The sequence below is a fragment of the Aquarana catesbeiana genome, linkage group LG04 (genome assembly GCF_042186555.1).
Source record: "Aquarana catesbeiana isolate 2022-GZ linkage group LG04, ASM4218655v1, whole genome shotgun sequence".
Taxonomy (NCBI): domain Eukaryota; kingdom Metazoa; phylum Chordata; class Amphibia; order Anura; family Ranidae; genus Aquarana; species Aquarana catesbeiana.
This window is the reverse complement of record NC_133327.1, coordinates 178,858,891-178,873,685: the sequence shown is the minus strand read 5'-3', so window position 1 is coordinate 178,873,685 and position 14,795 is coordinate 178,858,891. Positions and strand designations below refer to the sequence as shown.

The following is a 14,795-nucleotide window of genomic DNA, read 5'->3' as shown; positions in this document are numbered from 1 at the left end:
TATTGTGTGTAATATGTCCGCCTGTGTCAGATTTCGTCGGAAAGAATAACTTATATTATTCACTGCAGGCGGTTTCCATCTTCATTGTGGGCATTTGAAGCCCACAAGCATTTATTTTCTGGATGTGGTGAATGCTGTGCTCCCAGCATTCACTGCTCGTTCCCGCACATGCTCAGTGGCATCCTGGGAAGCCTGAGACTAGCTCCCAGGAGTCTGGGAGAGGCTAGAAACACGCCTACTCCCACGGGAGGAGAACCAGGAAGTGCAAAGAAGAATAGAAAAATAAAAGGTAATTACGGCGATTTAAATTTTTTTTAAACGGCATGTCAGCATCTAGGCAAGGAAGAGAATACATACAGATATTGTTCAAAATTGGGGTGGAACCCCGCTTTAAGGCGCACTCCACCAGGGCTGTTAGTGCTTCTTGAGCAGTGCATCACCAAGCCTCCATGGCTCAGATCTGCAAGGCTGCAACTTGGTCTTCAGTCCATACATTTACCAGATTCTATCAAGTAGATGTAAAAGGTCATGAGGATATCGCCTTTGGGCGCAGTGTACTGCAGGCTGCAGTATGAGTCCTCTAGTCTCTTAAGTGCCCTACATTTGTTGTGTCTCTCTCCCTTCAGTTGGCATTGCTCTGGGACATCCCACATAGTAATTACTATGGCTCTGTGTCCCCTGATGTACGATTAAAGAAAATAGGATTTTTATAACAGCTTACCTGTAAAATCCTTCTCTTTTGAAGTACATCACGGGACACACAGGTCCCTCCCTTCTTTTTTACACCTGTATTGCTTTGCTACAAAACTGAGGTACTCCCACTAGTGGGAGGGGTTATATAAGGAGTGAACTCTTTGTCTTAGGGCGTGCCAGTGTCCATCACCTGAAGGTGGCCTATAACCCACATAGTAATTACTATGGCTCTGTGTCCCGTGATGTACTTCAAAAGAAAAGGATTTTACAAGTAAGCTGTTATAAAAATCTTATTTTTTCCACCTCTTTAGTGTTTGTCTGCAGACTTTTTTCTCTTGTACAATCTCCTGGTCAGTAATTCTCCATTCCCAGTTCATGTAGTCTAAGCAGCTGCAATGTTTTTTTCAATTGTAGGAACTGCCATACAGGAAAGAAACTCTTTCTGCTGAGAAGATGAACAGTAAGATTGGGATCAGGTAAGAAACATCATAATTTGTTTTGTTTTGGTGTTACGTCAGTATTTTACATTTTTTAGAACAGGAGGCACATCTTTTCTCTCATATGAACCAAAACGGTTGGTCCTCAAACAAATTAGGTCATGTTGTGTACTATGCTTACAGAAAATGGCAATAATTTACGGGGAAAAGGTGAAAAGCCTACTGAACAATAGAAAATAAAATGTAATCACCAATTTGCTGCAACAAATACCTAATATTTATTTATATCACAATTTCATCTTATCAAGATAAGCCAATTTAAATAAAAACACTTGAAATAAACCCTTTTCTTCTTTTTTATTGAAAATGTTTTTTCATATGCAAAGATCAGAATACTTTATTAATCCCATAGGAAAATTGTTGAAGACACATCACAAACAGCATAAAAAAGAAAAAAATACAAATTTCAAAAACATCTGACAAACATGGATGGACACACGGAGCTGCAGTTCGGGGGGCCCACATAGCAAGTTGCTTGCTGTGGGGGCACTCGACAGGAGGGAGGGGCCAGGAGCTCTGGCGAGGGACCCAAGAAGAGGAGAATCCAGGGTGCTCTGTGCAAAGCCACTGCACAGAGCAGGTAAGTATAACATGTTTGTTTTTTCTAAAGAAAAAAACCCTTTAGTATCACTTTAAAACAATCATCAACTGTTGGAGGGGCAAGTGAAAGCCACTTCCTAGCCACTAACTTCTTTGCCAAAAACAGGAAAGGATTAAAAGCCAGCATTAAATAGTTATCTAAAGTGGTAGTAAACTCTCGTGTTTATTTTTACCTACAAGTAAGCTTATAACAAAGCTTACCTGTAGGCAAAATGAAGATCTCCTAAACATTCACAGTTTAGGAGATATTCAAAGGAGCAGCAGCCAGTGATGTCACCGGCGCATGCGCTCTGAAGGAACGGCATACCCGTGCCTCTCCTTCAGAGCTCTGTGCCATGGCTGTGACTCTCGTGTGCATCCGCAGCAGTGACATCATCATGGCTTGGCCATTAAAGTGGCCACAGCATGCGAACCCAGATGGAAGACCGGGTGAAGATGGAAGCCTCTGCAGCGGTGACCGCGTGCTGCTGGAGGGCTTCATTTCAAGGTAAGCCTTTCATAATGTGCTATTATGCGATGGTTTTACCTTGCAGGGAGAGTTTTCTTCTTTTTTTTTTTTTTTACTACCGCTTTAACTCCAATAAAACTCAGCTCCACCAAAACACAGCTGAATGGGACAGAGGGAATTTGAATATACTACAGAACATTTATCATATCCATTATTTCCGTCCAATATCTGAATAATAAATCTGAATAGTTTGAAACACATGTGGATCAGATTGCCTGGGCCTCAACAGCATCTAGGACAAAGAGGGGAACCTCCAAATTCAATTTTTTGTAACCACTTAGGTGTCCTATGTTAGGACTTGAAATATACCTAGCCAAAGGAAAAGCCACAATCTGTTTGTGAGCAAAGTGTTGCATCTACAAATTTACAGTGCATCCGAAAAGTATTCACAGCGCTTTACTTTTTCCACTTCTGTGTTATTTTACAGCCTTATTCCAAAATGGATTACATTTATTATTTTCCTCAAAATTCTACAAACAATACCCCATAATGACAACCTGAAAAAAGTTTGAAATCTTTGCAAATTGAAGCGCACTTTGCAAAAAGTGAAGCGCTGTGAATACTTTCCGGATGCACTGTGACGCTGCAATTCCAACCCATTGTGACAGAACTGGGCAAACTTGGAGCATACTCTGTTTATTGGTACGAACCAATGTATTTATAATTTACTATAGGCTTTATGTCAGTTGTATTTGATATGCAATTAGTCAGCAAAGATGCAACTCAATGGCAGTTCATGTTTCTAAACATTTTTTAATTTGCCCAATAATCTTCTACCACAATGTTGCTAACCAAAATAATTTCAAAGAAAAATGTTATCCCTTTTGTTTCATATTACAAAACTGCAAATACATTTGTATTATGAACCTTTTATTATATGCCCTCTTGAGTTGTAAAGAGAAGAGCAATTTTATCAGTGTAGGTGTATACATTCATGCATGGGTGTCAAAGAAGAAATCAAAAATTTTTAGTATCAAATAAGTTAGATGACCCAAAGGGACCCATGCATAAGATCCAAATAAAGCTGAATAATCTTAGGCAGTCTATTATGCAGTTAAAGGGTTCTAAGGTCAAATGGGATAATAACCAATTCTCTTATCACGCAGTAATTGGCAAAGCTCTTTATGACCTGTAAATATATCTACTCTGATATATCATATCAGCCTATTGCTGCTTCTTCATACTCCAACTACAAGCCGGGGTAGGGAAGTGGCATGGTTTTTCCATCTTAATGCATTCTATGCATCAAGATAAAAAACCTTCTGTGTGTAGTAGCCCCCCAATACTTACTTGGACCCATCTATATCCAGTGATGTCCCTGAGTGCTTCACCTTCCCGGGACTTTCCTCCTGATTGGCTGAGAAACAGCAGCGGCGCCATTGACTGTTGCTGCTGTCAATCAAAGTCAGTTAGCCAATCAGGAGAGGGGGCAGGGCCAAACCACAACTCCATGTGTGAATGGACACACACAGCTGCGGCTCAACTCGGATGCCCCCAAAGCAAGCTGCTTGCTGTGGGGGGCACTCGACAAGAGGGAGGGGCCAGGAGCACCGGCAGAGGACCAGAGAAGAGGAGGATCCAGGCTGCTCTGTGCAAAACCATTTCACAGAGCATGTAAGTATAACATGTTATTTTTAAATAAAAAAAAAAAAAACTAGACTTTAGTATCACTTTAAGTAGAGAAAACTGCACGTGGCTGTGCTGTCTGGCAGGCCTGCATAAATCTTAGGATGGATAGAGAGGAATACAAATCTTTTGGCAGGTAGAACTGTTTCCTTTTATGTCTTTCAAATGTGTACTTAGGGGTTTACAGATTACATTTTTATTTTCTTGATGATAATTTTTTGCACATTATCATGCACACTATGCTGTCCAGCAAAAGTGGAGAGTTGACACAACCTATAACTCCATTATTTTATTATTTATTTTGTCTTTTTTTTTTTTTTTTATTCTGAAGCATTTTTGGCTTTATGTAATTTAAAGCTAAATGGGTTTTTTTTTTTTTATATGATGGAGTATACATTTGTGTTCTGTTTCAACAGGGAGACACCAGCTAATTTAGCCAAGTTACTCACCCGAATGTATTTGAAATCGCATGTGTTAGAGGATGGCGATCAATTAGAAATTGAGATTCCTCCAACAAGAGCGGACATTATTCATGCCTGTGACATTGTAGAAGATGCAGCTGTAGCGTATGGATTCAATAATATTCCAATGACCATCCCAAAAACATACACCATTGCTAACCAGGTGAGAAATCCATCCCTGAGATTAGCTAGTGATAAAAAGCTTGTGTGGTATAAGGAAACAGACATAAGTTAGGGCATTTCATAAATCAGTGCAAAAAAGAGATGATTTGTAATATGCATTAGCCCAAAGCAACCAGTTAGGTTTTTACTTTACTGAAGTTTTATCAGTAAACGATGAATCTGATTGGGCGTTACTGGATCCTCCATTAAAAAAGCCTGAACAGGGAACTTTCAGTGGAATATTGGAGGAACGTGGAAGGTTTTATGGCCTATCCTCTCTATAGTATTCTTAAATTACTTTCTGTGTAATGCTGGCTGATTACCCCTCTGCTTTGTAGTGAATGTATTGATGATTGATATATCAGGGCTATGCTAGATAGCAGCAGCTTTCCCACCATACTTCTTTGTAAAATACTTGTATAATCTTTGCCTTTTTATACTCTTTTTATTTGCATAAATGTTGTAACAGGTATGCGTATTTCTTTTCTCTAGTTTCCTTTAAATAAGCTGACTGAATTACTGCGACAGGACTTGGCTGCAGCTGGGTTTACAGAAGCCCTGACTTTTGCCCTGGTATGTTCTCTTTTTTCCTTTTTTTTTTTTTTTTTTTTTTTAAGATATAGTTGAAAACAGTTTTTGTATGACTGTGATGTGATGTTTGTAAATGAGATGCAGTGTAAGGTTCAGTTCACATATATGTGAATTGGATGCGTCCGATTCGCATGACATGTTAAATAACATTGATTTCCATTGAAGCTGTCCACATATATGCGGCGCATCCACAGTGCGAATTTAAAAAGAGTCCTGTGCGTTTTCTGAGCAGTGCAGATCAGGTGCCAATTTCAGGCTCATTGAGCTCTATGCGAACATGGATTGTTCACCTACTACAGGAGTTGACATCCTCTATCTACTGTGTATTTGCCAGCACTGAAATTGCAGCTGTGACAAAAATCTGGTCCTAAGCCTTGCAAATTTGCATCGGAACCGCATCAAAAAACACACCTGAACCACTGAATAAATGTGTTTTTTTTTTTTTTTTTATTCGCAGTGATAAGGGACATACAATCCACACCGGACATGTGTGAACCCAGCCCAAGGGCTCTTGCTCATGGGGCGCTTGAGCTCGTTCAGCATAACTGTAGCAGCATTTCCTTTGCCCAGGCAGCTCAGGTGCAGCACATAGTCTGTCATTAACATGAATGGCTGTGTGCCGCTGTACTTGTGTATATGACAATGCTAAACAAAAAGAGTACAGTGTACAATCGTTTTGCCCAAAAAAAAAAAAATATATAGAAAATTCTATGGTAAAAGTCACTTAAAGCAGTATAACCCCAAAAATAAATAAATAAAATTAAATATATATATATAATTTATAAAACGCAGAATGTCTCTTCTGCAATAAGAAGTCTGCTTGCAGTTTTTAAAAGTTATGTTTAATTTCACTTTGTTAAATCAGTCTAGAAAGTGTTTAATACAGTATTGTATTTTATTCATCATTCTTTCCTGTATGACTATTGTATTTGATGTCTTGTACCTGCAGTGCTCAGTGGATGACATCGCTGATAAACTGAGTGTTTCTGTCTCCTCCACCAAAGCAGTCCACATTGCAAATCCCAAAACCACTGAGTTTCAGGTTAGTTCTCTCTGAGCATTGTCAGCACTTTTTTCTCTTTAGCTCAACATGTATGTATGATGTATATGTAGGTGAGTGATGATCTACATCAGCCTTTTTCAATCAGGTTGCGTTCAGGTTTAAAGTGGAGTTTCACCCAAAAATGGAACTTCCACTTTTTGGATTCCTCCCCCCCTCCGGTGTCACATTTGGCACCTTTCAGGGGGGAGGAGGGAGCAGATACCTGTCTAATACCTAGCAGATACCTGTCTAGTGACCTACACCACTTCCGCCGCCTACCCCGTCCTCCCCCGCTGTATTCTGTGAGACACAGAATACAGCAGAAGGCCCTGTGAGGACGCGCAGCGCGGCTCGTGCATGCGCAGTAGGAAACCAGGAAGTGAAGCCGCACGGCTTCACTTCCTTATCCCCTTACCGAGGATGGCGGCGGCAGCAGCCGAGAGCCGAAGGACGGATCGGCTTCAGCTGCCGACACCGCAGGCTCCCTGGACAGGTAAGTGTCCATATATTAAAAGTCAGCAGCTGCAGTATTTGTAGCTGCTGGCTTTTAATATTTTTTTTTTCAGCAAAACTCCGCTTTAAGGCGTGCCTTGGCAAAATGAGTAAAAGTTACCCCAAAATTGTGTACAAGCCAGGGGGTGGCTCAAGTCTGCCTTTTATGCCCCGTACACATGATCAGACTTTCTGACAACAAAATCATGGAATTTTGTTCGAAGGTTGTTGGCTCCAACTTGTCTTGCATACACACGGTCACACAAATGTTGGCCAACAATTACGAACGTAGTGACGTACAAGACGTACAACGAGCCGATAAAAAGGAAGTTCAATAGTCATGCGCCACTCTTTGGGCTCCTTCTGCTAATGTTGTGTTTAGTGAGTATTGATTCCGAGCACGCGTGTTTGTACTTTGGACTTTTGTCCAACGGACTTGTGTACACACGATCGGAAAGTCAGACAACACACATTTGTTGTTGGAAAATTTGAGAACATGCTAAGCAACATTTGTTGGGAGAAAGTCCGACATCAAATGTCCGATGGAGCCTACACAGAGTCGGACTTTCAGCCAACAAGCTCACATCCAACATTTGTTGTCGGAAAATCCATTTGTTTGTACGGGGCATTAGTTACACAAAGCTGCAGGTTTTTGTTGTGCACCATTACAACCTTCCAGCCGCTGGCATCCTACCAACCAATGATGTCAGCAAATGCTCTACAGGCGGCCAATGTCATAATTTGGATGTTTGGTGCCTCTAGAGCATCCTTGTTTGCCCACCCCCCCCTTTGCCCCACTCTGTGGGGTCTTGTTAACCGAGTTAGGGAGAGAAACTAAGAAGAGAAACGCTGGAATACTAGTCAGTACTAGTGTGTGGCTTCACTTCCCGGTTCCCTACTGCGCATGCGCGAGTCGCGCTGCGTGTTCTGAGTGGTCCCCGCTATCTCCTGGGACCTGTGTGTTTCCCAGGAGACTGCGAGGGGGCGTGACTCCCACGGGAGTCTATTCCCGGAAGTGGGTGCAGATACCTGTCTAATACAGGTATTTGCACCCCCCTCCCCCCTGAAAGGTGCCAATTGTGGCACCAGAGGGGGGGGAGGAATCAGATGAGCGGAAGTTCCACTTTTTGGGTGGAACTCCGCTTTAAGTGGTTAAACTTCCTGCATTTACACACAGAAATGTATCTCTTTGATCTAAGAAGGAAGAGTTACAATGTTTCTAGTTATCTACTAGCACAGACAATGTTACAAACTTGGCAGACTGCCCATTTTTTTTCTTTTTACAGCTGAGTGAGCAAAGAGTTCTCTACACTTGTTACCTGAAAGAATCAAGAAACTCTGCAATAGAGATTGGGAGGGGGGGTTGAATCGAGAGCATGATTTTTTAACGATAAATTGTGCAGCTCTAATTTTAAATTGTGCCTTGCAAAAGGTTAAGGAACACTGATCTAGATTGTGGTGCTTTTTATGGATACAGTCCATTTTTAAATGTCATTTTAGACTGAAAGTGAAAATTTAATGTATTTTCAGTGAGTACATATTTTGGGTATTGCGGTAAAAAAAGGGGTCAGATGCTGTGCTGTGGCTCCATCCCATGGTACGTATGTCACTTCTATGTCCTGTAGTGACATACAGACCAGCAGGAGATACCACAGTGCTATGGAGGATGCAAGATTCCAACACACCGGGAAGGTGACAAAGTTGCCAGCAAGGAAGCATCTGTTTGCTCCCCTGGTGACATTTTCACTCAATTTTTCTCGGATTCAGCATCTTCAACCATTGTGATTGGATGGCCTGAGATAACGTTGCTTCTGCACATGCACGTGAAAGTTAATTCTTTCTGCCTCTATGGCAAGCTGAGAATTTACACTAAGCCATGCATATGTGGCTCGGTCTACATTTTGAATAAAAGGAGCTGGCAGACAGAGGAAGATATTTGATACAGAGTCTCTATTACAATATAAGCCTACCTGCCAGAAATTTTTAACATTAGGATTGTAGAATTCTGCTTAAAATATTTTTTAGCTTAGCCACCAGAGGGAGCTCTCTGTGCAGTTATAAAATGTAACTGTGTTGAGATAAGATAACTCCCACACAGGGCTGCATTGTTTTCTTTTAGTTCATGACTTATTCACTTGCATCCTGGTAAGGAGCAGTGAAACGCAACTACTACAAAGTAGGCCCTGCGTTTATAATGTGCACCATATACACAAAAATAAGAATTCTAAAAATAAAAAAAAGCGCCTGCTCTTAAAAGGTGGCTGTGGACCGATTATTATCTTTTACGTCTCCTGGAGCAGTTTTAATGTAAACCAGAGTCCAATCTACAACACTTGGATCCTGCACATTGCGCACCAAAGAACAAACTGGTATTAAGCAGAATGGATTAATGCACACAAGCAGCTAAGCACAATATTGGCTTAGTTTACACACTGGGGCTGCATACACTTCTTCATCGTGTTGTGTATAAGGTCTCAGTTATGTCATCTTGGGTTATAGCTTCCCAGAGGAGACTGCAGTGAACATTTAGGAGTTGCAGATTTCCCTGTAACCCTATAGACATTGCCCTATACTTTGCAGAGTTACAAGACTACTAGTAACGAAAAGAGGAAAACGGCATAACCCTGAAGCACTGATTGCAATTTGCAAGTGAATGCTTACTTCTAATGCTGGCAGTAACTTCAGAAATATAGAAGACTGATGGCAGAAAAAAGGCCAAGTGGTCCATCGAGTCTGCCCAGTTATTTTTTTTTTTTTATTTATATATTTTTTCTGTTAATGTTTGTTTTGTCTGACTGTAGATCTAGCTTGTCCCCCAGCATGTTTGAATCCACAGTAAGTTGTTTTCCCTGTTAAGGTACTTCCATCTACCCACACAGGAAAACAAGACAATTGTGGTGGCTTGTGTTTTTACAACAAGGCACTGTTTTCCCTTTTTTTTTTTTTCCTTTATTAAAAGAGACATTAATTTCTGTGTACTCGAGCTCAACTGCAGTACATCGAGATGCACAGACTGGGGCTCCGCTGCGGTGCAGAAAAATGCAGACATTCCGCAGATTTCTGCACCTGCATTCTAATGTAAACAGGGCACATAGTAAATAATTGTTTTCTGTTTGCCTGTGCTAAGATCAGCATTTTTCTATTGCAGAAAAAGGTCAGTTTCCAAACAAGTGTGAACAAACCCTAATTAATTTTTTTTGCCAGGGCGGGGATGTCAAAAATAAATTAGGTAACTTGTTTAAATATTTACTGCTATGTCTGAAAAGTGAGGGCAACCTTGTAAATTGCTCTGTGGCATTCTGTTTGTGTTCAATCATGTAACAAATTTCTTACCTAATCTTACATCCTGATTGATTAGGTGGCACGTACAACCTTACTCCCAGGCTTACTGAAAACCATTGCTGCAAATCGCAAAATGCCGCTCCCTTTGAAACTGTTTGAGATCTCAGATGTGATAACGAAGGACCCCTCTAAAGGTAAACATCAGTCTAATATCTTCTATCCCAACAGAGAGAGATCATGTTATCATTTTATATTTTGACACCCTTTTATACTGGCCACATCCATTCCATCACCACCAGTATTGTTATTCATCTACCTTTAGGTCCAACACCAGCATTCTAATATCAATATAAACAATAAATATGATTGTCGATCCAATATAAGATTACTTGAAAAATCTCCTTTCATGTTGTGAGTGCTGCCTGTCTGCTGGTCATCTATTTCCACAACTTCCTGGCTTCCCTGCATGCTTTGCTTGCAGCTTCTTCTCTGCTGTTTACCTTCAATTTCTAAGGACTACATATCCCATGGTACTTTGCTGCCTGCAAGCTGTGATTCCTGTATTGACTTTGCCTCCTGAAACTCCTTCTCTTAGCACCTCTGTAGTTCAGAAGGCAGGCTCTGTGAATTCTATGACACAGCAGTGCCTACTCACAGGGCATAGTAATACATGTGACAGACTTCATTAAAGTAAATGCATGGGGATCTCCACAAACTAGCAAACTTCAAGATCGTACAGATTTATAGACGTAGTTTAGAAATAATTGAAATACCATGTAAAAACGAATATATGATTTTACATTTTGACCCTAAGTGCCCATTCATACACTGCATTGCAACACATGCTTTTTCATACATTGAGGCACATTGCGGCATTCTGTGTTATGCAGCTAATTCAGAATGAGTTTCAATAGATGAAAATCTATTTTTCTTTATCGTACATCACGGGACACAGAGCACCATAGTAATTACTATGTGGGTTATAGGCCACCTTCAGGTGATGGACACTAGCACACCCTAAACAGGAAGTTGCCTCCCTATATAACCCCTCCCATACCGGGAACACCTCAGTTTTTTCTCCAGTGTCTAAGGTGTTGGTCACGAGGGAAGATGTGCTCTGAGGAGCTCCAGGAGGGATCCATGCTGGATTTAAATAACCTCCACAGACCGGATCCATCCAAAGTGCCGCTGAGGCCAAGGTGGATGGTAGCCGGACCTCGTATCTCTGCCTCTCCCCCCCCCCCCCCCCCTCGTGTTGGGTCTGCGGAATGCGCAGGAATGTTTTTTTTTCAAACGAAAGGAGGGTGCGGGTTGACTGAGGGGACGGGCCTAGGTGCGGCGCCGTGTAGGGCACAGTGTCCATGAGGATGCCTGGCGCAGGCTTAAGAGTTTCACATGGAGCAGTCTCTCAGCTGTAGCGAGGAGAAGCAAGCCTGGCTGCACTCAGGACACAGGAGCGGTGGGGCACATAAGGGCTGAGAAAGGTATTCCTAATATGGAAAGGACATTTTTCCCAGCACTAGCTTGAACTTGTATAGCGGCATTACACTGTCAGACTATGTTCAGCAAATAGTGCATTTAGATAGTGCCTCTGTTTTTGTGCTTAGGACTATGCGTACTAAAAAAGACACCACAAAGACCAAAAAGGTACCAAAGATTTCACCCCCAGGCGCTAGGAACTGCAGTCGTGTCTCTACACTGTCATCCTCACCTGAAATACCAGATATGGCAAGCCAGGGTGAGTCATTGGAACAAATTGGTGGTGCAGCTGCTTCTCTCATCTCAGCCCCTGTATGCGTGACTGAAGATGCCTTTTTCCTCCGCCCTGCAGGGCCTAGAAGGAAGATTAGTGGCTTTAATCGCATCCTCCATTCAAATGGATAGGAAGTGTGTTAGATCCCCCTCCCCACCTTAGACCCTTTGCAAGGGGAACAGTGAGCACAGGATGAGGCATTACCCTCAGGCAATCAAGAGGAAAGACAAACCGATGACTCCTCTGCGGAGGAAACAATAGTAGATAAACCCTTTTAAGCGTCGCAATCTGAGAAGTTGCTGATACAATCTCTTACGGAGATGGTTCATTTTACTTTCATGCTACCCCTAACGGAGTCTGCTGAAAGTTCGGTTTCTTCCTTGGGTTCCTCAAAGCCTTCACAGCCTTTGCATGCTTTTCCTGTCCATGCATTACTAGAGAAGCTTATTTATGCTAAATGGGATCACCCGGATAAGCATTTTCTCCCTCCAAAGAGTTTCTCAGTTCTCTATCCCATGGAGGAGAAATTCACCAAAAAATGGAATGTACCACCAGTTGACGCTGTGATTTCCAGTGTGTATAAAAGTCTAATTTGTCCAGTAGACAATGCACAAATGCTTAAGGATCCAACAGTTAAAGGGTTGGAATTCCTGTTAAAATCCTCTTTTTCTTTGGTAGGTTTCGTTACTCAGCCTGCAGTCGCTGCAATAGGCATCTGTCAGTCCCTAAAGGACCAATTTAGATAGGCCCTTAAAAAGGTCCCTGTACAACAAGCCCGGGATTTGGCCGAACTACCAAAAGCATTATGTTTTGCCATAGACGCCATTAAAGATTCTATTCACCAAGCACCCCGCCTTGCACTTGTGCTAGTACACATGCGTAGAATCCTGTGGTTAAAAATTAGTCAGCCAAAGCACCATGCAAAAAGCTCCTGACTGGTTTTCCTTTTCATGGGGATCGGCTATTTGGGGAAGATTTGGACAAATACAGCCAAACGATTTCCAGTGGGAAAAGGAACCTTTTGCCAGTCAAAAGAAAGAATAAACGCCCTTCATTTAGGCGGACTCTTTCTCCTGCACCAGGGGCATCTGCCTCTAGGCAGTGGCGACGGCCTCCGCCATCAGACTAGAGGAAGATCTCAGGGTCAGGCCCAGGCACAAAAGAAGTCCTGGGGCGTTAATCCTGCAAAACAGAATTCTAAAGCCTTATTATGAAGGGCTGCCCCCCACCAGGGTGGGGGGAAGACTTCTGCAGTTCTCAGAAGTCTGGCAAGAGGAAATTCAGGACAGATGGGTCATCTCCACGGTAACTCTAGGGTACAAACTGAAATTTTTTCTGAGGTCAAACGTTCCCAAAGATCCAGGAAAAAAAATCTCAGTTTCGGGCACTAGACCAATTATTGGCTCAGGGGGTGATCATACAAATCCCCACAGAAGAGCAAGGTTTGGGGTTTTATTCAAACCTCTTTACGGTACCAAAACCAAATGGGGATGTCAGACCCATTCTAGATGTAAAAAATCTAAATCAGTTCCTGAAGATCTGCTCCTTTTGCATGGAGTCTATCAGGTCAGTGGTTTCTATCCTACAAGGAGAACTTCTGGCATTTATCGACATCAGCGATGCATATCTGCATGTCCCTATATTTCCCGCTCACCAAAGGTTTCTGCGGTTCGAGGTAGAACAGCAGCATTTCCAGTTTGTAGCCTTGCCCTTTGGGCTAGCTACAGCACCCCAGGTGTTTACAAAAGTCCTGGACCCACCTCTAGCCAGGTTAAGGGCACAGGGCATAACAGTCTTGCCGTACCTAGACGATCTATTGCTAATAGACCAGTCAGTGGCTCGTTTGGAGCAAAGCGTATGCATTACAGTTACCTCTAAAGATGCTGGAATACTTGGGTCTGATCATAGACACAGCCCAAAAAAAGGTGTTCTTGTCTCAGGCAAAGATCAATTCCATAAGAGAGCGGATAGTCAGGTCGAAAGGAGATCCCTCCATTCGCCTTTGCATGAGGTTGTTAGGAAAGAAGGTGGCTTCATTCGAAGCGGTTCCCTATGCTCAGTTACATTCGAGACTGTTGCAAAACAGTATCCTGTCGGCTTGGAACAAAACGATTCAAGCTTTAGAGTTGCCAATGCGGCTGTCCCCAAAGGTGTTCCAGAGCCTCAGTTGGTGCTCAGTATCTAGGAATCTGCAGAAGGAAAAAACCTTCATACCAGTTACCTGGAAAGTGGTAGCAACAGATACCAACCTTTCAGGTTGGGAAGCGGTTCTGGAAAACACAGCTGTCCAGGGACAGTGGTCCAAAACTGAAAAAGCCTTGCCCTTCAACATCCTAGAGATTCGGGCAGTGCATCTGGCTCTGAAGCCCTGAACATTCAGGTTACGGGATTGTCCTGTCAGGATCCAATCCGACAATGCCACAGCTGTGGCCTATATCAATCGCCAAGGGGGCACTCAAGGGTCACGCAGCACAGAGACTGGTGGACCATATTCTAGCTTGGGCGGAAAAAAGGATGTTCCTTGCCTATCGGCAGTCTTCATTCCAGGAATAGAGAATTGGCAGGTGGACTACGTGAGTCGCCAGCAGTTGTTCCCGGGAGAGTGGTCCCTTCACCCCGAAATCTTTCTGGCTATATCCAAAGATGGCGGATCACGGACGTAGATCTTTGGCATCCAGGTTCAACATGTAATTGGACAACTTTATGTCAAGGACAAGGGATCCGCTCGCATGCGAGACAGAGGCGTGTTGACCCCATGGGGTCAGTTTTCACTGAGTTAGGCTTTATACCCTATTCAGTTGCTGCCATGGCTTCTTTGCAGAATCAAGCTGGAAAGAAAGCCAGTAATTATTGTAGCCCCAGCATGGCCCAGAAGGTCCTGGTATGCAGAAATCGTAAGGATGACGGTGGAAGATCCATGGTCCCTTCCAATACGACCAGACCTACTCTCACAGGGGCTGATATTCCATCCTACCTTACAAACTCTAAGATTGACGTTTTGACTATTGAGGCCCACATTCTGAAGAGACGTAGTCTCTCTGGGTCAGTGATTTCTACCTTCATAATGAAACCGACTTCCAGAGTTATA

At 42.6% G+C, this 14,795-nt stretch overlaps 1 protein-coding gene across 1 annotated transcript in view; it reads left to right on the top strand.

Annotated features, from left to right (window-relative positions):
* Positions 1-14,795, top strand: part of FARSB (phenylalanyl-tRNA synthetase subunit beta) — a 103,148-nt gene that overhangs the window by 52,711 nt on the left and 35,642 nt on the right. Inside the window, exons 11-15 of the mRNA XM_073625946.1 lie at positions 1,108-1,169; positions 4,341-4,548; positions 5,040-5,120; positions 6,088-6,180; positions 10,031-10,148. Of these exons, the coding sequence (XP_073482047.1) occupies positions 1,108-1,169; positions 4,341-4,548; positions 5,040-5,120; positions 6,088-6,180; positions 10,031-10,148 (562 nt within the window). The remainder of the gene's footprint in view (positions 1-1,107; positions 1,170-4,340; positions 4,549-5,039; positions 5,121-6,087; positions 6,181-10,030; positions 10,149-14,795) is intronic.